Consider the following 1706-nt stretch of genomic DNA (forward strand, 5'->3'; position numbering starts at 1 on the left):
ACAATGAAAAATAATCCTATGATTTATTACGAAGTAAATGGAAAAATTTTTCTAATTACTATTGTCAACCTATAGTTTATAATTTAATTTTTTTTCATAATTTATGTATAAAATTTTAGAAAATAAATATATTTTTGCAGTGCATATAAGATGAATTATCTTTTATACATTTTATTGAAATTAATTTTAAAAGAGTTAAGTTCATAAAAATTATATGATGAATTTAGTAAACAAAAAGTTAATAGAAATTATTTTCATTATTGTAACGATAAGCAAGATGTATTCTCTCAATACGATGGGATATACCAAATATGTTTGATGTTTGCAAAAAATTTGAAAGAAATAGACCAGATAATGAAAACATTAAGTGATAGTAATGAACGATGTAGATATTTATATTTCTGGACAAATGATCAAATAAAAATGTTGGATTCTAATCATAAAGTCCAAGGTAATGCAATATATTCTATCGCTACAGCATTATTTTATGTATCACATTTAGTTAATAGAGGATCATCGCAAAAATATATGTACATTTGAATATTATAATGATTTTAACAAGGACTTATAGAAAAAATGGAAATAATTATATGATTATATTAGAAATAAAGATGATATATCAAGATTAATTGTTTTTAATACTCATTTATGCAAAATATGTGGGCGTACTACCATCATATTATAGGTATATATCAATATTATAAAAACGAATGTTGTAAAGAATATATTGTTAATTGTTCTCGTAACCTTAATTTTAATGAATGGTGTGAAATGGAAGATATTCTAATTGAATTATAATGCACTGAACCTGTGGAAGTTCGTGAATCGTCTTCAGTATCTTCGCAAGAAGATGAGGAAAAACCAGGAGTAGCGGAAGCAGGACAATCAGAAGAATCGCTTGTAGAGGGGGTAGATTCCATAATCAGTACAGATTATTCTGTTTTAGAAACTACTGAGGAATCTACTAATGGGAATGAAACCAACCCTGTAGGAACGGTTGTAGGTACTTCATTAGGATTCGTTATACCACTAATAGCATTATATAAGGTAAGCAAAAACTTAAAATACATTATCATCCTGTGTCAATATTTATATGACATTATAATAAGAAAGCCTTAAAAAAAAACAACTATTTGAACAAATATATATATTCTTCCTATCATCAGTTCACCACATTGTGTTCATGAATATATTCTAAAATATTCACAAAAAATAAATTAATGGAAAAAATGGAAAGAGACGAAAGAGAATTACTATAAAATAGTTCTGGAATTGGTGAAATGAATTTAGATAATACGAGCTATCACATAATGTATAATTCTACCGCCAATGAAAAATATATAATAAGCATGCATATTATTTACTATAAAAGCATATGTACATGCTGAAATCATCATTTATATTGTAAAAAAAAATATTACATAAGATAAAAATAAAAATTATAACCAAGCATGATATTTATCAATTAAGAAATAAAGAAGGTAATTGTGTGAAACATAAAATAAAATAAGGAAAAGCATAATGGATGTATAAAATATAAAATAATAAAATATATGTATTGCTATTAAAGAAAGTATGGAAAATATATAGTATTAAAAATAATGAAACTATTTAATGATTTAAGCATTATTACTAATAAATATTTTATAAAAATCTTAAATAACTTATCGTAAATTATATATATTATTATTCACTCTTAATAATAA

General features: G+C 23.7%; 1 protein-coding gene across 1 annotated transcript; it reads left to right on the forward strand.

The window, feature by feature from the left end:
• Positions 1-273: 273 nt before the first annotated feature.
• PCYB_005280 (hypothetical protein) lies at positions 274-629 on the forward strand (the record flags this gene model as incomplete). The annotated part of the gene is made up of 2 exons (XM_004227949.1): positions 274-489; positions 510-629. Coding segments are annotated over 2 exons (336 nt in total), but the record flags the coding sequence as incomplete, so codon positions are not given.
• Between the last annotated feature and the right edge of the window lie 1077 nt (positions 630-1706).

This window comes from Plasmodium cynomolgi (genome assembly GCF_000321355.1).
Source record: "Plasmodium cynomolgi strain B DNA, scaffold: 0710, whole genome shotgun sequence".
Lineage (NCBI taxonomy): Eukaryota > Apicomplexa > Aconoidasida > Haemosporida > Plasmodiidae > Plasmodium > Plasmodium cynomolgi.